General features: G+C 47.1%; 1 protein-coding gene across 2 annotated transcripts in view; it reads left to right on the forward strand.

Moving 5' to 3' along the window:
- PERM1 (PPARGC1 and ESRR induced regulator, muscle 1) overlaps nt 1-18145 on the forward strand; it is a gene marked incomplete at its 5' end in the record, with an annotated part of 70487 nt that extends 52342 nt beyond the window's left edge. The window contains 4 exons of one of the 2 annotated variants that reach the window (XM_079986894.1): nt 6482-6627; nt 8731-10690; nt 14037-14150; nt 16721-18145. In XM_079986894.1, coding sequence (XP_079843020.1) covers nt 8731-10690; nt 14037-14150; nt 16721-16803 — 2157 coding nt within the window. In that variant the 3' untranslated portion in view covers nt 16804-18145. Of the gene's footprint in view, nt 1-6481; nt 6628-8730; nt 10691-14036; nt 14151-16720 lie in introns of those variants that run through there. The other variant, XM_079986893.1, reaches the window with a different exon arrangement.
- Between the last annotated feature and the right edge of the window lie 7517 nt (nt 18146-25662).

Genomic DNA, 25662 nt, shown 5'->3' on the forward strand with positions numbered 1-25662 from the left:
GCAATGCTGAGCTAGGCAGACCAAGTGGTCTGATTCAGTAAAAAACAGTTTCCTCTGTTCTTATGCCTTAAGGGAAGGGCCATGGCTTGGTGGTAGAGCAACTGCTTTGTGTGGTGAAGGTCCCAGGTTCAATCCTTGGCATCTGCAGATAGGATGGGGAGAGACTCCAACCTGAAACTTCGTAGAGCTGCTGCAAGTCACTATAAAGCAGCCTCATGCGTTACTGTGAGGGCAGATAGAACTTTGGGCATGCTTAGGGACCATGAAATGCTGGCTGATGCTGTGTGTGCGTGTGCGCAAAGGGCCTTCTCGGTAGTGGCACCCTCCCTATGGAACGTTCTTCCTTCAGATGTCAAGGAAATAAACAACTATCTGACTTTTAGAAGACATCTGAAGGCAACCCTGTTTAGGGAAGCTTTTAATATCTAATGAATTATTATATTTTAATATTTTGTTGGAAGCCGCCCAGAGTAGCTGGGGAAACCCAGACAGATGGGTGGGGTATAAATATAAATATAAAACAACAACAACAACAACAACAACAACAACAACAACAACAACAACAACAACAACACCGGTCTTGAAAGACCTACATTAGCTCCCAGTACGTTTCCAAGCACAATTCAAAGTGTTGGTGCTGACCTTTAAAGCCTTAAACAGCCTCGGTTCTATATACCTGAAAGAGCATCTCCACCCCCACTGTTCTTCCCAGACACTGAAGTCCAGCTCTGAGGGCCTTCTGGCAGTTCCGTCCCTGCGAGAAGCAAAGTTACAGGGAACCAGGCAGAGGGCCTTCTCGGTAATGGCGCCTGCCCTGTGGAACACCCTCCCATCAGATGTCAAAGAAATTAACAACTATCCAACTTTTAGAAGACATCTGAAGGCAACCCTGTTTAGGGAAGCTTTTAATATCTGATGAATTATTGTATTTTAATGTTTTGTTGGAAGCCACCCAGAATGGCTGGGGAAACCCAGCCAGATGGGCGGGGTATAAATTTCTTCTTCTTCTTCTTCTTCTTCTTCTTCTTCTTCTTCTTCTTCTTCTTCTTCTTCTTCTTCTCACATTCACGTGTGTACACATGTGTAAACCTGGATGAGAGCAAGAACATAATGAAGTGTTGTGAATGAGGACATCAAAGAGCAATGCTCCAGACTGCAGCATTTTGTTGTAGGTCCCAGTTTTGTGTTAAAATCATTTGCTTTCTTTGCTTGTTCTTGGGGGGGGGGAGCAGAGATCCCCAGCATTTCCAGGGTTAAATCAGTCTCTCCTCAGCACTACCCCAAATCTCTCTTTCTCAACTGCTAGTTTAATTCAAGTCAGATTGAATTTCGGAAGGAAGCAGCTGTCGCCACCCCAGGAAATCTTCACCGCTGCTCTTGCGAGGAATCTGGGGGCTGCAGCTCGGGGGCTACTGGGCACATGCCGCGTGATGATTGCAATCTGACTTTTCCCTCCCTGGGTTGCACTTTGAAGCCCAAGACAGTAGGTGGGCCAGGTCAGGAGAGATCAGTGTGGAGCTAGGCCCGCCGTGAGTTTGGAATAACAGCTTCCATCTTCCAATCCTGCCCGTTAGGCCTTGGCAAGAGTAAGGGGGGGGTGCACTGGAAAGAAGAGAAGGGAGCGCTGCAAGAAGACTAATTGAATCCCGCAGATGTGAAACAGATTCTGGCTCCAGTGGGGGTTGCAGCCAGCCAGCGAGGGGGGAGCGTTTCGACCTACAGAGGAATTAATCAGCTGTGTTAGGAAGGGGAAGAAAAGGCGGCCTGGCCTTCTCTCTGCACTAGGATGTGAGTCACGGCCAGTGAAAGACTTCTGAAGCAGAGGGGGAGAACCTCCAGATGTTCCTAGTCTCTATCTCCCAGCTTCCCTAGTCACCTTGGCGATGCTGGATGGGGCTGGTGGGAGCTGGAGGCCTAACCACATCTGGAAGGCCACACAGGTTCTCACCCCTGCCTTCTAAAAGCATGCCACTGCAAGGATTCATGTGGTTCCCTAGAGGCATTGGAGAGATGAGCTAGGTGAGAGCTGGGACCAAAGTTCGCCATTGCCAAGGGCCCCTGGAACGTAGGAAGCCACCTAATATGGAATTGGACCATTAGTAGTAGCTCAGTACCATCGACAGCAGCAGCAGCTGCTGCTCTCTTGGGTTTTAGACAGGCGACATTCCCAGCCCTACTTGCAGTTGCTGCCTTGGATTGAACCTGGGACTTTCTGCATGCAGAGCAGGTGTTCTAACACCAAGTGATAAGTACTCCTAACAAACATAGGAAACTGCCTTATACTGAATCAGAATTTTGGTCCATGTAACTCAGTACTGCCAACAATGACTAGTAGCAGCTTTCCAGACATCTCTCTCTCCCTGTCCCTCTCTCTCTCTCTCTCTCTCTCTCTCTCTGCCTACCTGGAAGATGCTAGCAGTGACTGAAGCTGGGACCTTCTGCATATCCTCTGCCACTGTTGTACTTTGCATGCCAAAAGCCCCGTGTTCAGTCCTTGGTTAAAAGGATCTCGGGGGTAGGCCTGAGAATGAACTCCTGATCTGAAATGCTGCAGAGCTTCTGCCGGAAGAGTGGACAGTGCTGGTTGAACAGGACCAATGGTCTGACTTAATAAAAGGCAGCTTTATATTTTGTGGAGCTTACATGTTCCTCATGTGCAGCACTGTTCCCACTAAGATCTAGCTGTTTGGAAGAGGGTGGCATTTTTCTGTCCCCTGGGGTAGTATCTGCACCTCCATACAAACACATACCCGGTAACTCAAAATTGGCCATCCTGGGCCGTCATCCATCTCTCTGTCCTTGAGTGACACCTAGTGGCCAAAGCAGAAAACAGTTCTTTTCAGATTGGGTGGGAATGGTAATGCCTTACCTGAACTCTTACCTGAATCATAGAGTCGGAAGGGATCCCGAGCGTCATCTAATCCAAAGCCCAGCTATGCAGAAATCTTGACATGCGGTCTCCCATCCAATTTGAAACCATATTGGACCCTGCTTAGCTTTGCAAATATGCTAGCAGTTTTTTTTCATTGCTGCACCACTAGGAGGAGTAACAAAAGGGCTGTCTAGCCTAGCATCCTGTTTTCTCTTTCTCATTTAATCCCCTCAACAATCCCGTGAAATATGTTAGGCTGAGTGGGGATTTGAACTCTGGTCTCTCAGGTCTTAGTTTAATAGTAGAAGGAAGTCAGTATAAGGGTTGAAGAGCTTCCAAATGCTCTCCTGCCCAGGCACTGACCAGACCCAAACCCACTTGGCTTCACCAAGGTTGCTGTATCATGCACCATTATGCAAGTAGATGGATTCAAAGCTCCACTCTGTTCATGTACAGCAGGAAAGAAGGCTGAAATTAGAAGTGTGGAGGTCCCTCCCCCATGCACATTGCACCCACCAACAAAAATAGTGTGGGGGGGATTAATGCTTGTCTAGACTGGTAGCAAAATAGCTTGGGGTACCGTAGGTCTTTAGCTGCTGAAGAAAATCCCAAAGGCTTCAATACCCATTCAAGAACAGAATTATGTTGCAATGAAACCTGCTTTTCAGGAGCGTGGCCAGCAGATGGCAATCTTCAGCCATGGTCCTGCAGCACTGTTTTTACTTTCCCAGATTTTGAGGAAATAATGGCCAATGGTTGAGGGTATTGGAAGTTTGCCCATTAGGGCAAATAGCAGGCTTCCCCACCAACCTTGGCAACACCCACCTTGCTGCCTTCTTGCTTACATCTAGTTGACGGGGTGGCCATGCCTGGCAGCTTCCTCCACTTTCGTCTCAGGGTCCATCTACACTTCCTTTTGCACTGTGTTTCTACACACAAGTCTGGGCTTTCCAGGCCTAAGTCCAAGCGGTTTCTTCTTCTTCTTTGTCCCACATTTTACCCTTGAATTGGAGCAAACAGCAATCGGTTTTTCAGTGGATTGCTGTTTGCTCCAATTCAGTGGTAAAACATGGGTTTTCCAAGGAAAAACATGGGGGGGGGGCAATAACAATGCTCAGACACAGACCTGGAAAGCCCAGACTTGTGCCTAGAAATCACACTTTAAAAAGTAAGTGTTGGTGAACGCATGGTGTTGCCCTCGTAGAATTCAGCAAGGAAAAGGATGAGGGTGAAACTAGAATTAGTTGGTTTTGCCAGTCATAGACTGACTCTAGCTACTGTTTGGACTCCTTGCATTCTGCCCCACAAGTCCCAATTGGCAGCAGCCACTACTGAGAATGATCTATAACACTTGCTTACGTAGAAAAAATTGTCACACTATGAGCATCCATCCCCCCCTTTTTTTCCCCCTGGGGAGGACAAAAATTCTATCCCCAGTATATGTTTTTGGAAGCTATGGAGTGTGTTGAGATCTTGTGTGATGTGCAGCATTTTGGTTTTTACTGTAATTCTATTAATAGCATTTCCTGCTTTCAGCTTTTGAGTCTGGCTGGCAGCAACACATGTCTGGTGTCTGTGGCAGTGTGTGGGTTTCTCCAGTTAATCTCTTAACAAAAAGGAACTTTACCATAACTATGGTTGGGGGAGGGGGGAGGAAGGCGGTTAGTGGGTGAGAGTCACTGGAGCATGTTTACATCCTGTTTAAAATAAGGGGATAAGAAAACCCACTTCATCCTTTACTCAGCAAGCTCTTCTTAGGACCCCTGCCAGACGTCCTTTATATTGTGCATTCAGGATTATTTATGCTCTTGATGCTGTCAGAATAGTCACATGCAATCCTGCTTTCAATGCTATGTTGCTGTGTTGCACATGCAAAAGTCTTGGGCCCGTCACGCTGCTTCCTTTCTAGTCAATGCATTTTCTGTAACTTCCTTCAGAAATCCCATAACTTTTTAATACCACAGCTGTTCTGTTTTATTTTTGTCCTGCTTTGTTGTGCCATGGCCCCTTTGGACAGCAATAATGTGTTGCATTGCAGAACAAACTAAAGCAGGATAAATCCACCATGGATGCACTTTTGTGGTGGCTCTTTACCTCTCTCACCCTGACCTAGCCACTGTGATCCATGCGAGAGTCACCTCCAGACTGGATTATTGTAACTCACTCTACGTGGGGCTGCCCTTGAGACTGACCCAGAAACTCCAGTGGGTGCAGAATGCTGCAGCAAGACTCCTTATGGGGTCCTCACTGCGAGATCACATTCACCCGGTGCTATACCAGCTGCACTGGCTCCCAGTGGAGTACAGGATCAGGTTTAAGGTGCAGGTTTTAACCTTTAAAGCCCTATACTGCCTAGGACCCTCGTACCTACGGGACTGCCTCTCCTGGTATGTCCCACAGAGGAACTTACGATCTTCAAACAAAAACATCTTGGAGGTCCCGGGCCACAGGGAGGTTAGGTTGGCCTCACCCAGAGCCAGGGCTTTTTTGGCTGTAGCTTCGGTGGAACGCTCTGTCACAAGAGACTAGGGCCCTGCGGGACTTGACATCTTTCCGCAGGGCCTGCAAGACAGAGCTGTTCCACCAGGCCTTTGGCCAGGGCACAGCCTGACCCCCTCCTTTGGCAATCCTCACAGAACTCTAGCCCAATGGTTGCCATTAATCTGATTTAAATTAATTTTATAATGAAATGATTTTAGAATGTTGTATTATTTTACTGTTGTTACCCGCTCTGAGCTCAGCTTTATTATTATTATTATTATTATTATTATTATTGGGCGCAGGGTTGTTCACAGCATAAAAACACATGATAAAAACACAAAATACATAATAAAAATAACAAAATGAAACCATTACCCTCCTTGCCCTCCCTCAGACACATTTTAAAGGGTATAGGATGTTAATGAGCCTATCTATCTATCTATCTATCTATCTATCTATCTATCTATACCCCTCCCATCTGGCTGAGTTGCCCCCGCCACTCTGGCTGGCTTCCAACATAATAAAAACACAGCAAACATTAAAAAATTCCTGATACAGGCCAAAGGCATGGTTGAAAAAGAACATTTTTGACTGGGCCTAAAGGTGCATAATGAAGGTGCCAGCTGAACCTCCCTGCGAAGACCAACTAGGGAAGGGGAGAACTATGTAATACTCCTTCCACAACACCTGGAGGTGCTGGTATCAAAGTCCCCCATCCTTGGTTTGATACCAGAGTGGACCTACTTGCATTTGAATAGCTCCTCTCAAACACATCCAATATTTCCTGGACAGACCAGAGATGGGGGACTGTGGAAATCCAGAAGTTATTGAACCCAACACCCTTAGCCATAATCCATGGAGATTTGAGCTGCTGGGAGCTGTAACTCAGCAACATCTGGAGGGCCAAAGGTTCTCTCATACCTGCCCAAAATCTCCCCAACACCCTGGCTAAAAAAGGAGCAATGAGTTGCCAGGTACCAGAAAACAGGTTCTGCCCCTGGTAAACAGGGTGAGTCAGAGTGGCTGCTTTGGCGCATCTGTGGGAAGGGCTGCCTGCCTTCTATTTCTGGACCAGCCCTTTGCATTTATAGAATTTCATGTGACACGTTTGGGAGGGAGGGTCTTATTTTCGGCCTGAGAGAATTGCCTCTCTGAAGACGAACAGCCTCTGCACTCAGTGCCCAGGGTACTGGGCACAGCACCATGTCACGCCGGGAGAACTTTGCTGTGCTGCTCCTGGCATGGCCCCATCCTTGGCCTAGGCTGTCTGCAAGGTAGGAGCTGCAGTGCCACCCCTCACATTGTTTTTGTGTATCTGCTCCCCTCTAGAACAGCAACTTTCCGCTTTGCATCCTTTTGTACAAGAGGCTGTGATATTGCATAGGTGACCTCGAAACCCTAAAGGTCAGGCTGTCCTCTAGAGGAGACAATGCAGCTGATGATATTAGCAGAGGAGCCTTATACCACCAGAGTGGAGAGGCCACAGAAGAGGGAATGTGCTCATATAGCTGCTGGTGTTGCTGCCCGATCGGGTGGCCCGGAGAACTCACAAGACAGAAGGAGATGGCCTTCAAGGTCATACTTGTTGATCACCACTGTTTATTAGCAAGTTGCCGGTCCACATGATTGGCGGTGGTGTGTGTGTGACGTTTGTGGTGGGAAGTCTTTTCTGTTGACGGGACCCCAGTTGCTGGAAACACAGGAGGGGAGAATGGGCTAGGATTTGGGTCTTGCTTGCAGGGTTCTCACAGGCATCTGGGTGGATATTGTGAAAGTGGAATATTGGGCTTGATGGGCCATTGGTTTGACCCAGCAGGGCTCTTATATTATTAAGTTTGTATATTAAATGTGTCTCTCAGGCTTTGAGCACAGAACCAGAAAGCTCAAGTCAAGTCACATGCGCACTGCATTAGGGCAAGGAACAGGTTTCGGTCCACCTTACCTGTGCCCCCAAAACACAGCACTTGGCTTCCTGCATAGTTAGGAATTGCAGCCACTCACTTACATAGAAGAAAATCAATGGGGTGAACTTGGGTTTATTTCTGGAGGAAGTTAACTTGCGGCATGCCTAGACTAGGGTTTCCCGATTCCTAGTCACTGGGAGCTGAGTGTGCATAGCCCCTCCATTTTGCATAGCCAATACTTGGTAGTGTTTCTTGGTCACACTACTATGTTAAAGAACATTAGGAGAGAATGGCAGCAATTGGTTTCTATATAGGCAGCATGTTTATAACATGTCACCCTCTCTTTGCATCATCATTATTGTTTTTGTTATTAATTCTATGCCGTCATTGTCACTTGAGAGATAAAAGCAATCCCTGCTCACGAGGGGAGGGTGCATTCCCAGTTTGCGAGGAGCTTACATTTGAAGGCAAACCCTTGGGAGAACAAGAAGGTTTATTTGCAGCTGGGAATGAGGATTAAGAGATAAGGCACAGGCCACATAGAAGTGGTGGATTTGGGGGAAAGGGCCGAAGATCAATGGCAGAGCACGTGCTTTGCATCCAGAAGGTCCCAGGTTCAATCCCTAGCATCTCTAAGTAGGACTCGGAGAGGCTCCATGTCAGACTCAGGAGGGTTGATGCAAGTCACTGGAGGCAATAACAGGGTTGCCATATTTTTTTAGATATCAGCATCCTGTTCTCATGGTGCCCAACCAAATGCCTCAGTGGGAAGCCTGCACTGAGGACATCAGCCCAACAGAACTTCCCCACTTGTGATGCCCAGAAACTGGCTTTCAAAGACATACTTCCTCGGACAGTGAAGGTAGAACACAGCCATTGTGGATAGCAGCCAATGATAGACATTCTGCTGTGAAAATGTTGTTGTTACAGCCCTATTTAAAGGCCTCTATTTGTGTCCTCTGTGGCTGCTAGGGATGGAAGGATTCTGGTTCTCTCAGTTTCTCATTTTCCAATCTTATATTAAGTTCTCCAGTTTTCTGCAGCAATTCACAGATGACGATTATTATTAGTTAATCCTCATGAAGATTCATCAGCGTTTTGGTGCAATTGTCACTCTAATAAAAACATTTTTGTGTGCAGTTTTGACTAATGTGCACATCTTTGCAAGCATTTTTCTAATGTAGTGCATTTTTGAAAATTATTTTCCCATATCAATTCTTATGCACATTTCCCACTAATATGTGCATTTTTTAGAAAACAGTGGTTTGCTGGAGAACTGCATTGCAAGTGAATTTCAAAGGATATCTGTGTTTTGGTTCATATATTGTTTTGGGAAGTATAAATTTGATAGATTTGCCTTTAAATGCAAACTATCTCTTATTGCAAAGTGAAACATGCTGTAAAAGTATTTTTAAAACTTCTCTCTTTTCTCTCCCCTCCCCCAACAACCCCATCAACATGTCCCTTTCCCAGATGGAAAATTTTGAGTACAGCATCCTGTTGAACGACCGGGATTGGGCTGAATTCTATTTAGCGTCTGAAGAATGTAGTTTGAGCCAGCCAGCCTTGGCCACAGCTGACGAGCAGCTCCTCAGCGACCTTGAGGAAGGGGAGGCCACAGAGAGTGGGTCGGTCCAAGCGAAAGTGGGCCCTGTCCTCCCAGCCAGCCATTTAGCCAGCTGCCTCCCACGTGGAACCCCAGATGGACACCTGCTTGTAGATGAGGTTTTGTCTGGCAGTGACGACGAAACAGATCTGGGCTCTGTCATCAGGTTTCTTTGCAACAGCAAACAACTTGGCACAGCTTGCCCCCAGTCTTCCAGGAGGACCCAGGAAGGTCAGCTGCCCCGGGTCACTTTGAAGCCATCAGGAAGTCGGAGTGGGCTGCAAGTTACTGTCACAGAAGCTGCCTTTACCGCCAAGGAAACAGAGAGAGGAGACCAGCCCATAAAACCAGACTGCTCCCTATCAGTGGTGCTAGCTACTGCCACCCAAGCGAGGGCCTTGACAGAGAAAAGCCCAGGGCAGGAGAGAATGGAAAGACCTCCCTGTGCTGAGCCTACAAACCTGAAGACCACAGAGGGGGCAGACAACAATGGGAGCAGTCCTCTCTGCTTGGAATCACAACACTCCAAGGACAATCCCTCCCTGGCTGCCTGTGTGGACATGCAGCTCCCAGCATCGATGAAGAGCACAGCAGCTTGTTGGGAACCAGAACCCCCACTTGCTCCATATCCAAGCTCTGCGCCTTTTTCTCCTCCAGTTTCTGTAGAGCTCGGGGGAGCAGAGCGCCCAGAGAAGGGTGGCAAGCCCCTTCAGGTCACCTTGAAGGCACAGGCAGCAGCGCAGCTCCAGGAAAATCCATCTCCATCTCGAGGGTGTTTGGTTCCAATCGTAAGGGTCTCCGCACCATCCGACATGCTATCGGTGAGCCGTGGGGGAAGCATTCCGGGAAGGGCGAGCAAGGAAGAAGACATTTCTGCAAATGTCAATGTTGAGAGTGGAGCAAGCCATAGGGAGGCCTTAAAGGAGGGAGGCCCAGCGAACCAAGTCAGGGGCTCTCCATGTGACAGCGGGGTACAACAATTTCCAAGGGCACTGGAAGAAATGAGAGGTCCAAGCCCAACCCAAGCAACAAATTCCATATGTGATGGGCTATTGCACAAAGACACAGAAACAGCTGCTTCGACAGGAAGGGTTGAGAAGAACGACAGTGGAGAAACCTGCCACTATCTTGGCGTGGCTTTACCATTTGAAGGGGCTTTACCATTTGAAGAGGAACTTCAAGGAGAACAGACATCAGAGCACTTAGGGGAGTCCGCTCCCTATGGTCTGACATTAGAAGGCTCTCCAGAAAGTGGGTTATCTGCCATGACGTGGCCAGAAATGTATGATTGTTTTTTCTGTGATGACACCCAGGAGAAGGGATTGGGGATTGGGAAGGGGCAACCGATCTCAGGGATTGACCAAGAGCTGCCTGAAATGGATGGGCCTGAAATGTACGAACATTTCTTCAGCGAAATGGGGGAGGCCAAGGTGAGAAACAAAGATGGAGCTCTGGAGACAGTCTTCAGCTCCGGACATCAGTCAGCGCCATCTGGTGGCTCGGGGGACCTGGATTTGGACATAGGTGACGGTGCTATGCAGATGTCTACCCCAGAGGTGTACGAACACTTCTTTGCCAACAGAGCAAAGAAGGAGAGGAACTGGAGGGTTTTTTTCTTCAGCATCCCAGCCTCAGAGATGAGGAAGGCTGCAAGAGCTTTAAAATCCTTTCTGTGCAGACCTGCACATCTTCTCAGATCACGGCCCACAAGCCAAGGCACTCTGCTTCGGAAAGGATCTCAAGGAAGGCTGGTGCTCGTGTCTCCAAGGCTCCTGGGTGAAAACCTACCAAGACCAGAAGACCTAGGGATGGCTGTGATGCCACCAGGTACCATTTCTTTTTCCTGATATGTGAGTGGGTTTTTGGTTTTGACAACTTGATACGCTGACCATTTAACTGTTTTGCCAGTGCTTAATTTCAAAACAAATGTGCCAGGGCTCAACACTTTGTACATCTAAGGCAGATGTGGGGAACCTCAGGCCCAGGGGCCATATGTGGCCCTCCTGGACTCTTGTCTGGCCCTTAGATAGGGTTGCCATATTTCATATTATTAGGAAGACCTCAAAATTGTTGAGATTTTATTAGGAAATCCCCAAAGTTGTTGAGCTTTATTTAGACAACCCCCAAAGTTGTTGAACTGTGTTGTTGTTGTTTTACAAAAACACCAAAAAAAGAGCAATTTTTCAATTGACTTGCCTAAGATTCTTTTGGAAATTCCCCCCAGAAGTCAATTCCACCTTTGAAATCCTGGTAATGTCCGGGGAAATCCAGATGTATGGCATCCCTACCTTTGAACTCTCCCCAGAGCACCCTCCTCCCCAGCCCCACTCCATCTCCCTAGGCCACACCCTTACTGACTCCCCTTTGCCCCCTTCTTTGTGTGTTCATGCCTGGCTGGAATGCACCCTTGTATTCTGATCATCCTTCTTTCCATTCTGGATGGATAGAGGGATGATGGTGTGTAAGTGCGCATAGAAACTTCTCCCGCCCACCACTGGTGGATGACCCCCCCCCACCCCCCCGAAGGTAGCCCAGAGAGAAGCATGACCCTCAGTCTGAAAAAACATTCCCCACCCCTGACCTAACCTAAGGACTGGTTGCAGAGTTCCGTGGTGATGTCATTTGGGCATTTGGCATCTTCATTTTTAATAAACAGATGTGTTCCCAGCAGCAGCATGACCCTAAGCATTTTGTTATGGAGCACATGCTTCAAGGGAAGGTGCACTCTGCATGTCCTCAGAGGCCCTCTGTCCTTAGGTCCATTCTATTGAAAACATAAGTTGGTTTCATTCTTTTTAAAGTGAAAAGGCATCAGCACACATACCCAGAGGCACTATGCCGTGCCCAAAGTATGAGAACATTTGGAATCAAGTATGGCAAACCCTTTTGTGCAGTGGGTTCAAGAGCAGCTAAATTGTGGCTGTTACAGTGGATACACATGAAATATCTTTCCTGCGGAGATGTAAATTCCTTACAAACGCAAAGATAGATGATAGATAGATTAGATATAGATAGATGATGATAGATAGATAGATAGATAGATAGATAGATAGATAGATAGATAGATAGATGATAGATGATAGGTAGGTAGGTAGGTAGGTAGATAGATAGATAGATAGATAGATAGATAGATAGATAGATAGATAGAGATGATAAATAGATGCACACACACATATATACATCAACCTATTGATATTTCATATACTCAACCAAATGGTGACCTCATTATTTGAATAAAGCCCTCTTGCCTTGGTGGTGACTAATCAGCCAGCCAGCCTTAATTGATGGCCTAGAATAGATCAACTCACAGAGAGTTTTACCACTTGCAGAGAAAACAGTAAAAGAATATTGCAGACCAACAAATTTACACTGGCACAAACATTTGAGGACTGGAGAGTCGGCTGCGTCTGATGGAGTGAACTCTAGCCCACGGAAGCTTATGCCATCATAAAATCATTAGAGTGCTGTAAGACACTGTTGTTAACGTTTTTTACAACACACCCTGGAGGTTAAAACCTTTGTAGCCCTGTCTCAGGCGTGTTTACTCAGAAATAAGCCCTGCTGAGTCACTCCCAACCTAAGAGTGCATTGAAACTGGACTTGCAACCTTGGGCTGTCGAGAGGTCCTGTATCCCCAAAGGAAAACAGTGCTCCAAAAACGCTCAAGGGTCATCTGCAAGCACCCATAACTGATTGAAAGTAGCTCCTCTCAGAAGTAAAACAAAGACTGACCTTGGAATGCTCGAAAGTCGTTCTTTGGCCTGAGCCTCAAAGCAGATTGAGCATTATTGCAACATTTGGTCTTCTGCAGGAGACAGACAGAAAGAGTGCAAGGAGTGGATGGGTAAGATTAGAACTCAGGTCTCTGATCTATTTGCTTGAAAGCTAGCCAGGCATTACTCTGACCATACATTTAAAGCACATTTAAAGCACAGGGCTTACCCCAAAGAATCCCGAGAACTGTCATTTGTTAAGAGTGATGGGAATTGTAGCTCTGTGAGGGGTAACCTGCAGTTCTTTGGGAGGAAGCCATGACCTTTAAAATGCCATATAAACATGCTTTGTCTATATGGGGTGGATATTGATTATATGGACACACAATGCACTATCTTGCAAGATTCTTTTCAGTGGAAGCTGAGTAAACCAATGTCCAAGGTTAAAGTGTGTGGGGGGGGGAGCACATTAGGGTTGGCTTACTAGTACTGCTGACTCTCTTATGAATCACATGACACATTCACCAGCCTGTAGTTATTCCACTACTTCCGTCTTTTTCTCAGATTTTTCAGACTTGCTTTATGATGGCTTTTTTCATTTATTGTAGGGATGAGTAAACCAGATGTTATTGTGCTCCAGGTCAATTCTGCCCCAGCCAGCATAGCTAATGGTCAGGGGTGATGGGGGTTGTAGCCTAGCAACATCTGGAGGGCCACAGGTCCCTTATCCCTGGACTAAAGATGCCTGGGAGCTGGGAGCACCCTCCAGAAAGGAGGCTCCCTGTTGCGTCTCTGCATGGGGTTATAGACAAAGGAGATACAGCACTGCATTCTGTATGGTGTGATCCCTGTTTGGCAACTGAATTTGTTCACAAGCAAAAGAAGCAGGCTGCAAGATTAGGGCAGGTGGAAGGTAAAGAAGAAGGTAAAAGAGGGGTCGTGGAAAGCAATGGACTCCTGGGAATTTAAAGACATTATAGCAAGAACAACCAACACAGTGCTCTCCAGAAGTTGCTGGACTACAGTGCCTATCATCCCTGGCCTTTGGCCATGCTGGCTGGGAATCATGGGAGTTGTAGTACAACAACATCTGGAGTCCTTGTATTCCAGTTGCACAGTTCTCACTGATAGGCATTCCCAAAGGCACCATTTGAAAATCACTGAGGTGGAATGGAAACCCCAGGTTGAAGGACAGCTGTGAAGCTGGTCCAAATATAATCACCACTGCTATCACCATCATGCCAATGTCTGGGGATTTGTTTTTTTCTAAAGAAGAAAAATCCTTTGTGAGGATCAAAGGCAAAGCATGCAGGGATTTGAAAGGTCAAAAGCCTTTATGCTTTAAAGTTGAATTGTTCATGGTACCAGTGTGATAGGGGGAGGCAATGCTCTAGGATTCCTGGATAAACATTTCCAGGAGAAACATCCGTATTGGTTCTTCTTCTTTTCCCCCGCCACAGAAAGACCCCTCCAGCCGGTTTTTACACAAAGAGACATGTGCTTGGGCTTTATGGCGTTTGCTTCGTGGGCTGTGAAGAGCTCTGATCTGCAGGCCCTGGATGCTTGGAAGATCGGTAATGTATCCAAGGGCTTTGTGTGGGAGAAGCACAACTCCTAGCGGATTTGGAGAGGGGGTGGATTTAAGCCTCAGAGATAGACCAGGAATGTTAACATACTGGTTCCGCTCTGGAATAGAGCAGAACTAATGCCGAGAGATGTTTCCCTCTCTCTCTCTCTCTTTTTTAACCATTTTTTTACTCTCCCCTTCTCCTTCCTTAATGGCCCAACTTTTTATTCTAAACCAGTCATTCCTCTCATCAGAAAGGGAGGCAAACTTCATTCTTAACACCTGAAGGAAACTTTATTTTTAGAGTGTGTACAAATAAGAATTACCTGCCTGCAGAATTACCTGTGACTTTCTCCGGTAGCCACAGGCCTGAATGAGCCTCCTGATTCAAAACGGGACAGCCCAGAGAAATAACTCATACAGAAATGCAGTGGGCAGCCTCCTCAGAGATGGGATAGTTCTGCTGAATTCAATCATTTGGGAGTGACTGAACAACCCAACAGCACTTCCTGTAAAGAAGGGGGTAGATCACTGTGATTAGAAGGCAGAGGGCACAGAGCAGTGGCTCTTACAGAGGCACAATGGCAATGCTCCTCTAGGTCTGTTGTCTCTCTGCATTGGGAGGGATTGCTTTTTCGGGGCCTATCCAGTGATAAGAAATTCCAGAGTCACCTGCCCTCCCCAGAGGCTGATTGGAAGGAGACAAAGGCAGAGTGTTACATCATACAGAGGCACAATGGGCAACCTCCTTGGAAGGTGCATCCTTCAAACTCACAAGTTCATTTGAATCAATTCCTCCTTATGCTTAAAGATGACTACTTCTCATTTTTCTTTCTCCACTGGCCTGGAATCCTGACCAAGGAATGGGGTGGGTGGGAAGTAGGGTTGCTTGTCTATGGCTGGAAACAAGAGTCTCCCCACACACATTCTGTGCTCTGTCAAAATTAAGCCCCAGGACTTTAAGGCATTATTAGGCAATATGGGATGGCCGAGGAAGGGAGAAGATAATGACTCCACCTAGTGCAGGGCGTGGAAAGCTGGGTAACGCAGATGGGGAGATAGGTGGCTGAACTTGTGCCTGCGCTTGGGCTGGGTGATGATCAGGTAATTGGGGAGAAAGTCACATCCTTTGAGGCTGGTGGGAAAGGGCTGTAGCTTGGTGGTTAGAGCACCTGCTTTGCAGAAGGTCACAGGTTCAGTCCTGGTAGGGCTGGAAGAGGCTCCATGTCTGAAGCCCTGGAGAGATGCTGCCACTCAGTGTAGACAATACTCAGCTAGATGGACCAATGGTATAATTTGATATATGGCAGCTTCCTATGCTCCTGTGAAAGGTGAGGACAACCATTTAGGCACAGCCCAGATGTTGGCGTTTTATTAAAAGAGAAGTTTTCAAGGTGAGAAGCAGCAAGCTGGACTGTTGGCTTACCCAGAGGCTCAGTAGAGCCAGCAGGCCAGGCAGAGTGTGCCACTGGCCATAGCTCAGTGGTAGAGCACCTGCCTCACAGGCAGAAGGTCTCAGCTTCAATTCCTGGCACCTTGAGGCAGGGCTAGGAGAAACTTCTGCCTGAGAGCTGCTGCCAGTCAGTGTAGACAATATTGAGCTAGATGGTCCAGTGTTTTGACTTAGTGTAAGATAGCATCCCATGTCCCTGTGTCATAAGGGAAGGGTTACAGCTCAGTGGTAGAGCATCTGCTTTGTATGCAGAAGGTCCTAGCTTTAGTGCCTGGAATCTCCAGGTAAGGCTGGGAGCAAACTCTGTCAGAAAGCCTGGAGAGCAGCTGCCAGTCAGTGTAGATAACACTAGGGTATATAGACAAGTTACAGCTTCTTTTGTTCTTATGTCCTTACAGCAAAAAACAAACAAACAATGGTCTCAAGAAAGGATATTGAAATTAATGGACCTAAATTAGGCATGAACATTAACTTCAATGGGTCTATTCAGAGTAGGACAAGCATTGAATTGAAACCTTAGGGTTAACTTTTGCTGTGATTCTTAATAATAATAATGATAATAATTTATTATTTATACCCCGCCCATCTGGCTGACTTTCCCCAGCCACTCTGGGCGGCTTCCAATTGAGTGTTAAAAACAATACAGCATTAAATATTAAAAACTTCCCTAAACAGGGCTGCCTTCAGATGTCTTTCAAAGATAAGATAGCTACTTATTTTCTTCACATCTGAAGGGAGGGTGTTCCACAGGTCAGGCGCCACTACCGAGAAGGCCCTCTGTCTGGTTCCCTGTAACCTCACTTCTCGCAATGAGGGAACCGCCAGAAGGCCCTCGGCTGAATGATGGGGGTGGAGATGCTCTTTCAGGTATACAGGACCAAGGACGTTTAGGGCCTTCTTCCCAGCAATCTCTGGTATGTATAGCGATGTGAGGGGAACTCTCAGCACCCTTAACAAACTACATTTCCCAGGATCCTTTGGGAAATCCATGACTGTTAAAGTGGTATAATAGTGCTTTCAGTGCATGCATTCTAAGAAGACAAGGAAACGATTTGCATAACAACCTGTCTTTCTTTGATACATCCATCTGCACTGTGGATGCATCTTCTTTTTCCCTCTTTCAGTGTTGCTAGCAAACTTTGGTACCCTCTCAGCCATCCGCTTCTTCAGGCGGCAGGTCATCATGGAAGCTCAGCACGGAACATAACAGGACACAGGTCAATTCCATCCAATTCCTGGCGGTCCTTTGGGGATGAGTTGGAAAGGATATCACGGTACTTCTTTGGAGACAGGGAACCAACCTTTGGGGCATCTTGGTCTATCCTGGACTGTTGGACTCACTAGTATAACCCCCCTCACCTGGTAAGACGGCAAAGAGTTTTGAAAGATAAGATGGAGGCTTCCACAGAAACTGGAGTTTGGTTCCACTGTTAGTGCTAGAAGGAGGTGCCAGACTGAAACCTTTCTGTCCCTGGCCAGTAACTCACCTTGAACTCATGGGAGAAGGAGGGCTATAAATAAATAACCCAGCCTACATCTGGTAGCTAGCTAGCTAGCTGGGCAGCTGCTCATGAGGTAGACCTGATAGCCAAGAGACAACTGGAAGGTGCAATCCTTTTTTGGAGAAGAATATTGAAAGGAGGCAAGTTTCAGGGATGGTTTACCAAAACAAATCCAGGAGGCAGAGGCGTAGGAGATAATGGTGCAGTTGCGGAATTTTAGCTTGAATGGTCCATCAGAACATCTATCATTTTAGCTGTGATGAATGCATATTGCTTCAGAGGGGCGCATTTGGAGCACGTTCTACTGAAAATTAGGTCTCCCAATTTCTGCCCTGACAGCACCGCTTCTAGAAAGTCTTTCTGAATGAACTGATGCCTTTAATCAAGAGAATATGAAGGTTAGGATGAAGGGTAGAGGCTCACACTGGTGGCTTCCACGTATTCTTAAGTGAATGTGGGAAAAGAAGAGTGAAGGAAAAGATGGCTCACCGTATCTGCTGACAGAAGCAACAGGTTGAAAAGGAAGGGAAAAGGTTAGGTTGAAGTAATGAGAAGAATGTCCTAAACACAACATCCTTTTATCTAGGAGGCATCCAGACATTTTCCATACAAAGTAGGAGAGAGAAAGTTGACATTTTTATGTTTTGAAATACCAGCACATTCACACTGTCCAACCTTTCAGTGTTAAGCCTCCTGTCCTTTTCGCAGTAGGTGATGGGCAGGGGGATTTTTTGGCAGAATCTATAGCCTTGGTTATTACAAAAGACAATAGATTGAGCAGAACTGCTGTATCCTTGGAACATTACAGCAGCGTGTGATGTTCTTAAACTGTTTTGAAGAGTTCGGTGATTGATGTGGAAGGCCACAAATCTCTTCCTGTTGGAGTTACTAAAAATGTTTGCCTTAGTAAATGGCCTTGCTTGCTGGGTAGGTGAAAAGTTACCAGTGGAACAATACTGCCTGGTGAAATGTTCTGTGTAACTTTAACATTTGCAAATTCCTATGCCAACAGAAGTTGAGCCAATAAAAGATACCACTACTTGCCTGCGTTGAGGTGGTTATTATTACGTATTATCATTATTAACCCCAGCCTTCTAAGGCTTGGAAGAAAGACTGAATAAGCTCTAGTCGTCTTCAAGATTCCAACACATGGCCAAAACTGTTTAGTAAATCATCACCATTATGCTTTAAAAAAAAATGCATTATTGATTTCATCGTGATGTTTAACATTTATGCATATTGTACATTTGAACGTTGAAAGCACTTCTCATACATTATCTTGCTGCAATGCTTACAGCAATCTTAAAAGGTAGGTCTCAGTTATTGTCCCCATATTGGGAGGGTGGTTTGGGTTGCCTAAAGCCATCCTATTGTTACCAGGATTTGGATTAGGGATTGGCTCCTTCACAGATGCTTAGCCGCTACTCTGAAATGGCACCTCTGTCTTCAGCTGATGTTCCTTCACAGCTTCCTTTCTGCTCCTCTGCCTAGAGTTGCCAATGTAGCTTTGGGCTCTGCTTCTATGCCTTCAATGCAAGGAGGGCAAGGAGCCCTATTCACCCCAAAGGCCACATTTCCTTTTGACCAACTTTCCATGGGCCACATGCCAGAGGTTGGTGGGGCCAGAAACAACACATGTAAACTTCACCTTTGTGTAGTAAACTGGACTCCACACACGCTCTCACAAGCCCCTCTCTGTCTTCCATCCAGGCAAGCAAGAGGCATGATCAGAGTTCAGGGACACATTCCAGGCAGGCAAAAAACATTCAAGGAGGGTGTGGAACAAAGACTAATCAGTGATGTGGCTGGAGACAGTGTGAGGCCTTGGGAAAATACTGAGGGTCAAGTAGAGAGATCAGGGGTGGGGGTGGTGCACATTCAACTGCCAGGCCTGAGGTTTGTCACTGCCCCTTTAACTTCTATGCATCAACCCAAAATTCAGCAAGTGAAATGTTAACAAAAATCCAAATAGAAAAATAGAAATATGTGTACACAAAAGAAAGTTTACAGCATACAAAAAAAGTGCCAAATGAACGTGCATGTAAATGTTTCCTGGTAAAGGAAACTTTTTTCAAATCATGCCATGCTTTGGCTGCCATCTCTCATCTCTCACTTGGGTAACTTTGTAATTTTAGATGTATATTTCAACAATCTGAGAGCTGGTCAGTGACGGTTTAGGACTCTGCAGCTTACTAGCGACTCCTGTGGATGTTACCACTGTCGGAGGAAGATAGGGGCAGGGGGAACACACCGCCCCCAGCAGTATGATCCCGGTGGCGTGCCATCGTGGCTGCACCCCCCCCTGCTGGACGCCCCACCCCCACAGGACGCACGCCAGCCGCAGCCCCACCTGCTCTCCACCCCCGCAGTGCCGGAGCATGAAACTCCACCACCGGATGTTATATATGCATTTAGGCTCTATGTACAAATGTACAAGTGGTCATCAGAAAATCAGTTCAGCCACATACCTGCCTAAAATCCATACGTGGGTAAGCCTGAGTAAATCTGGAGAGGCAACTTTGCATTCACTGGATAAACACATGGTTGAGTGAACTATTGACTGACTTGGTTCACCTGCAGTGGTAAGCCCAAAGTATGACTTGTCGTGACCACATGAATGTGCTGGCTTTCAAAGAGGAGCTTCACATCTTCTGTGCTCCTCCCTGGGCTTTTTAGGTCAGTGGAGAATGAAAGCTAAGACAAGGTTTTACTTAGTGTGTTGCAGTGGAGGCTGCTGTATTTCGGCAATTGGGGCACTGCCCCACCAACCTTAGTTTGCCCTCAGCTAGCCTCCATCTATCTGCCTTCCTACTCGCATACAATCCAGTGGGTGGACCTGGATGCCCAGTCTTCCTCTTCCTTAGTCTCAATGTTGCCCCTTGCAGAACTCAGCAGGGAGGAGGAGGATGGGAGTAAAACTAGAATTAGTTGGCTCAGCTGCTGATTCGCTCTGGGTCCTCCTATCATTGGCTCTGGTACCCCCTACAGTTGGGGTCCCTGCCTTCTGCCCTACCAATCTCAACAGGCACCAGTAGCACTGGCAACATGGCAGAAAGAGGAAGCTTGTAACTCTGCCTCAGCCTCTGCCTAAAGTGAGATTGCTACAGACACCTGGAATTCCTCCAGTTTCTTTTTGCAACTGGGCCCTCCAGGGTGGGGAGGCAGCAGAGGGCGTCTAACGCAGCCCGCTGCATCAGGAAGACAGAGCCAAGGCTGTCTTCATGGAGATCTTATCCGAATGGCATCGTTTAGTTAGCATGATTGCTGCTTTGTTCTCAATGGGGAAGTGAAGGCGAGCAAAGTATTGCTATCATAAGAGGCGAGGCAGCAGCTGCCCTCCTCGTGAGCAGATCCAGATGAAATGTGGGCCCCTGGGAAAAATGAGTGAGCGGAGTATCAGAAACCGCAGCCAAAAATGGGAGATTAAAAACCCAGGAGTTTCTGCTCGGCTTGTTGGAGCAGCAGCTATAGCTTTTCTTCTTTATCTCCCTCGACTTTCCAAAGAAGGGTTGGCAATTCTCTGGCATTTCAGAGTTTTTAATCTCTGCTTTTGGAAGCGGAGAAGTAAAAAATATTGGGCCCAAAATAGATGAGAAGTTAATTTACGGACGCAATCAGTGTGGCTGTTTTATGTTATGAAAACTGCAGCCAGGGTGGAGCCTGAGCAGTCCCAGAACCACGAGGAGTGCTTAACACCTTCATCCTCTACCCCAGTAAGAGGGCCCATGGCTCAGTGGCAGTGGTCCCTGCTTCAATCCATCTCCAGGTATGACTGTCTCCCATCTGAAACCCTGGAAAACCTCTGCCAACCAGTGCCAACTATAGACTTGATGGGCCAATGATCTAATTAAGTATAAGGCAGCTTTTATTGTTCCTGTGCCTTAAGGGAAGGGACATAGTTCAGTGGTAGAGCATATGGTTTGCATGAAGAAGGTCCCATGTTCAAGCCACAGCAGCCCCAGGCCAGATTGGGAATGCTCTCTGTCTGAAACACTGGAAAGCCACTGCCAGTCAATACCAAGCTAAATGGGTCTATTTAAGGCAGCTATATTCCTAAATCTGCTCCTTGGAGCTGCTATTTGCATTTTAAGGGAAATGCCCATTGCCTTGAAAAGGGTTGTGGCTTGGCATTTGTGTCTTTTTCATCCCAACAGGCTCCACCCCTGACCCACCAAGTACCATTGTCACCAGATGTCACTAGCCTTCACTGTTACCTCACTAGGCTGCACCCCTTGATCTGCTGAGAACCACCCCCTCCATGTGCATATGGTCTGAAAGGGCTTCTAGTGTGGAGGGCTGTTCTTCCAGGCACACAAGAGTCCCAGCACAATCACTAGCCACATCTCCCCTCCCCCCCCCCAAAAAAAAATAATGGAATGAAGAGGTAGGACAGGGATGAGGAACCTCAGATGTGGGTGGGCCAAATGTTGCCGTCCAGAATTATCTACCTGGCCCTTGGGATCATCCCCAAGCCACAGCCCTCAATAGTTCTGCTTTGAACCCTCCCAGTGTCTTTCTTCCCTGGCTTGAAATATGTCCTTGAACTGCCATCATGCCTTCTGTTTGTCTGGATGTAGGAATGAGAGGGGTACATGTTCAGTGTGTGTAGAGATTAGCCTACTGTGCAAACGTAGCTTTCACTTTCATTGCTCCACCAACTTTTGCCTCTGGGTCCACCCATCATGGCCATGTGCCCCCCCCAAAAAAAAGTTGTAACAAAAAGGAATGTGGCCCTTGAGCTAAAAAATTAAAATAAATTCTCCATCTCCCGAGGTACAGCTTTGCTGCTAGCTTCAGCTTGTTTCCTTTTCGGTTGACAAGAGCTTGTTCCTGCTGCACCAGCAATGACCTTGATGAGTTTATCGAAAGCCTTTTTTCCCCCTGTGCTAAGCCTGCCAAGATGAGTGCAATTGGCCGGCATTTAGAGACCGTCGTCAAGGGGGTATTGGGCTGCCCTACATAGCCTCTGCCCTCACCCAGCATCTGACGTGCGTTACTGCCAAGCAAATGAAAAAGTCAGACAGGTGCTTTTTCAGTCAACATTGTCTCCAAGTTTCAGCTTGCAGACCATGCCAGCAACCTCTTTCTGCAAAGAGCCCCTGAAATGTAATGCTGAAGGTTGGTGATACGCAAAGAGCCACCAGGACACTTCCTGTCTGTGGATTAACTATATATATGCATTCAAGATGAAATTAATATGATGCATGTAAAAAAGGAAACCTTTTAAGTGGAGGTTAAAAAAAAATTAAAAATCTTAGGGTGATTCCAGACAACCTGTTTACTGAGAATTCATTCTTATTTGTTTGTAGGGAAGTTAGACAATGTTGGCTATTTAGTGAGTGTTCGTTCTGATTTGTTTGCAGGGATGTAAGATGAAGTTGTGCCAAAGGAAGTCCCGTCCCCCACTTTGCTGTGCCTTCCCCCGTTACTTTCCTTATGGCAAAAAGTCTGTTCTATTGCACAAAGAAGGTTGATGCATAAGAGTAGCTCCAAAGCATCTCTAATTGAACAACCTGAATTTGCTAGTATGGGATTGAACCCCACTAAAAAAAAAATCAGAAGTCCTCCCCCACAATTTGTTTCTGTATTGGCCTTGGGGACATATGCTTTCATTTTTGATGTTTTAAGGATGCTTTATGGGAAACAATTCATAAACGAAATGAAGAATGAAGCAAACCTTGGGTCTCTCCCTTTCTGAATTTTGGAGGTTAAATCCTGATCTGTTTAGGGGTGGGATGGGGGTGACAGTTCATTTGTGACTTGCAAAGGCAAAGCTGCAAATACCACTTCAGTAAATGTGGGAGGTGTTTCAATGTGTTTGCTGTGCTACATTCCTACGGGCAGTGTACTGGCAAAGCTGAGATGCATTTCTTAAGAGGAACCATTGCTTCAATGGCAAAGCCTACTTTGCATGCAGAAGGATCCAGGTTCAATCTGCAGTGGCATCTCCCAGGTAGAGCTGGGAAAAACCCCTGCCTGAAAACCTGGAGAGCTGCTGCCAGCCAGTGTAAACCAAGCTTCCTCAACCTCAGCCCTCCAGATGTTTTGAGACTACAGTTCCCATCATCCCTGACCACTGGTCCTGCTAGCTAAGGATCATGGGAGTTGTAGGCCAAAAACATCTGGAGGGCCGAGGTTAATGAAGCCTGGTGTAGACAATAATGAGGCAATATCATTAGCTGGATTCAGCTTAAGGCAGCTTCCTGTTTTCCTGTGTCTTAAGGAAAGGGCCATGGTTCTCTGCTGGAGCAGCCCGCCTAACTTACAAAAGTTCTCAAGCTAAGGGCACCTCCAACAGCATGTCTGGGGAGAGGCTGATCACTCAGTGGCAGAGCACATGACTTGCCCAAATCTAGCCTTCTTCAGGATATGCTATCTTACTCTGACCACCTAGCCACAACACACATTTAAAGTACATGGTTATTCCCCAAAGAATCCTAGAAACTGCAGTTTAACTCTCACATAGCTGCAATTCCTAGTACCCATAACAAACTATAGTGCCCAGAATTCCTGGGCGGGAGAGGCATGTGCATTAAATGTGGCTGCGAACTATACATGGGCATAGCCTGGAGGGGGAGGCAGAAGGCAGCTGCCGCCCCTAAATCTAGTAAATAAATAAAAAATGCTTAACTAACTGAGGTTCTGTCCCCCCCCACACACAACATGAAGCCTGCCCCCCCCAACATGAATCCTGGCTATGCCCATGGACCTATATGAAGCAATTCCCTCATCCCACCCTGGAAGCACCAACTTCTGTGATCTCCCAGCTACTGTCTGAAGGAGGGAAGCACAGGCTCGCTACCTCAGAAGTACAGTGGTACCTCAGGTTAAGAACTTAATTCGTTCTGGAGGTCCGTTCTTAACCTGAAACCGTTCTTAAGCTGAGGTACCACTTTAGCTAATGGGGCCTCCCGCTGGTGCCGAGCTGCCAGCACAATTTCTGTTCTCATCCTGAGGTTAAGTTCTTAACCTGAGGTACTATTTCTGGGTTAGTGGAGTCTGTAACCTGAAGCGTCTGTAACCCGAGATACCACTGTATGGACCACCAATGGAAAACCAACGACTTCCAGAGTTAGAACACAGCAGTCCTGACCCCCATAGAGTCAGGTTCATTCACTTCATTTCATTCAACTCCCTGTAATATCCTCTCTCTCTCTCTCTCTCTCTCTCTCTCTCTCTCCCCAGAATTCAAAAGCCACAGGTATAACTAGCTGTTTGATGCTGGCTCCTGGAACTGTGAAATTTCCAGGTGTCCAACTGTTCTCTTCAGTAGCTGGGTCTTAAACTGATGCTCTGCTTATATTTGGGGAGAAGGCCAGAAAAAGCTCTTCCTTCAGTGGCTGCCTGGCTCTGCCTCCCATTTAGTTGCCCTGCCCATCACCCCACCAGCTCCTGTATTCACTCGCCACCGCAGAGAGCTACACACCCGTGTTTGTCACACAACCACCTTTGCCTGAAGGGAAGCGTGTGGGTTTTCAAAAATGTGCTTGGGAAGCAGAAACCCTAGTTGAGAGTAGAAGTAGGGGAAAGGGTGACCCTGGTGCATACATAGATCTTAGGATTGGGTTGCCCAGTTACATCAATAGAAAGGCTAGGTACCTAATTGGTGCTCCCATAAGCCACATTTTTTGTTTATTTATTATTTGCAGAACTAGCAAAATGCCTGCAGTTATGGTGGAAGGGCTCATAAATTCAAGAACCTCAAGTTGCAGTCTGTTTAGGTAAAGGTTAAGGTAAAGGGACACAGGTGGCGCTGTGGGTTAAAGCCTCAGCGCCTAGGACTTGCCGATCGAAAGGTCGGCGGTTCGAATCCCTGCGGCGGGGTGCGCTCCCGCTGCTCGGTCCCAGCGCCTGCCAACCTAGCAGTTCGAAAGCACCTCCGGGTGCAAGTAGATAAATAGGGACCGCTTACCAGCGGGAAGGTAAACAGCGTTTCCGTGTGCGGCTCTGGCTCGCCAGAGCAGCGATGTCACGTTGGCCACGTGACCCGGAAGTGTCTCCGGACAGCGCTGGCCCCTGGCCTCTTAAGTGAGATGGGCGCACAACCCCAGAGTCTGTCAAGACTGGCCCGTACGGGCAGGGGTACCTTTACCTTTACCTTTACCTTTAAGGTAAAGGGACCCCTGACCGTTAAGTCCAGTCGCGGACGACTCTGGGCTTGCAGTGCTCATCTCACTTTACTGGCCGAGGGAGCCAGCATTTGTCTGCTCCGCAGTTTTTCCGGGTCATGTGGCCAGCATGACTAAGCTACTTCTGGCAAACCAGAGCAGCACACGGAAACACCATTTACCTTCCCGCTGGAGTGGTACCTATTTATCTACTTGCACTCTGATGTGCTTTCTGATGTGCTAGGTTGGCAGGAGCAGAAACTGAACAACGGGAGCTCACCCCGTTGAGGGAATTCGAACCACCAGCCTTCTGATCAGCAAGCCCTAAGGCTCTGTGATTTAGACCACGTGCCACCTGCATCCCTTGCAGTCTGTTTACTGTACTCCATAGAACTCAAGGGCAACAGTTGGGAATTGAGCAGATCCTCATCTGCATAGCCACACCCATTCCTTTGG

The sequence above is a fragment of the Podarcis cretensis genome, assembly GCF_951804945.1.
Source record: "Podarcis cretensis genome assembly, chromosome: 8".
Classification (NCBI taxonomy): Eukaryota; Metazoa; Chordata; class Lepidosauria; order Squamata; family Lacertidae; genus Podarcis; species Podarcis cretensis.